Genomic DNA, 360 nt, shown 5'->3' on the forward strand with positions numbered 1-360 from the left:
GAGGTGGTTGAGGTTGGGTTGAGGTTGTGTTGAGGAGGTTGAGGTTGGGTTGGGTTGGTGGTGACCATGGGGCATCTCCCCCCTGCCCAAGCTGACCCAGGGCGCCTGCCTCTTCTCTTCTCGTGCCCAGACGACCCAGACCCCGATGACGGATTTAATTATAAACAAATGATGGTGCGAGATGAACGACGCTTCAAGATGGCTGACAAGGATGGAGACTTGACCGCCACCAAGGAAGAGTTCACCGCCTTTCTGCACCCCGAAGAATACGATTACATGAAAGATATAGTCGTGCAGGTGGGTCTGCTGCGGCTGGGACCGCACAAAATATGGTGTTTCTTGCACAAAATGGGGTTTTTT

The 360-nt window shown here is 53.1% G+C and overlaps 1 protein-coding gene across 1 annotated transcript in view; it reads left to right on the plus strand.

The window, feature by feature from the left end:
• CALU (calumenin) overlaps nucleotides 1-360 on the plus strand; it is a gene marked incomplete at its 3' end in the record, with an annotated part of 9,093 nt that overhangs the window by 7,998 nt on the left and 735 nt on the right. The window contains exon 3 of the mRNA XM_009573527.1: nucleotides 131-297. Coding sequence (XP_009571822.1) covers nucleotides 131-297 — 167 coding nt within the window. The remainder of the gene's footprint in view (nucleotides 1-130; nucleotides 298-360) is intronic.

The sequence above is a fragment of the Fulmarus glacialis genome, unplaced genomic scaffold, assembly GCF_000690835.1.
Source record: "Fulmarus glacialis isolate BGI_N327 unplaced genomic scaffold, ASM69083v1 scaffold28422, whole genome shotgun sequence".
In the NCBI taxonomy this organism is placed as follows: domain Eukaryota; kingdom Metazoa; phylum Chordata; class Aves; order Procellariiformes; family Procellariidae; genus Fulmarus; species Fulmarus glacialis.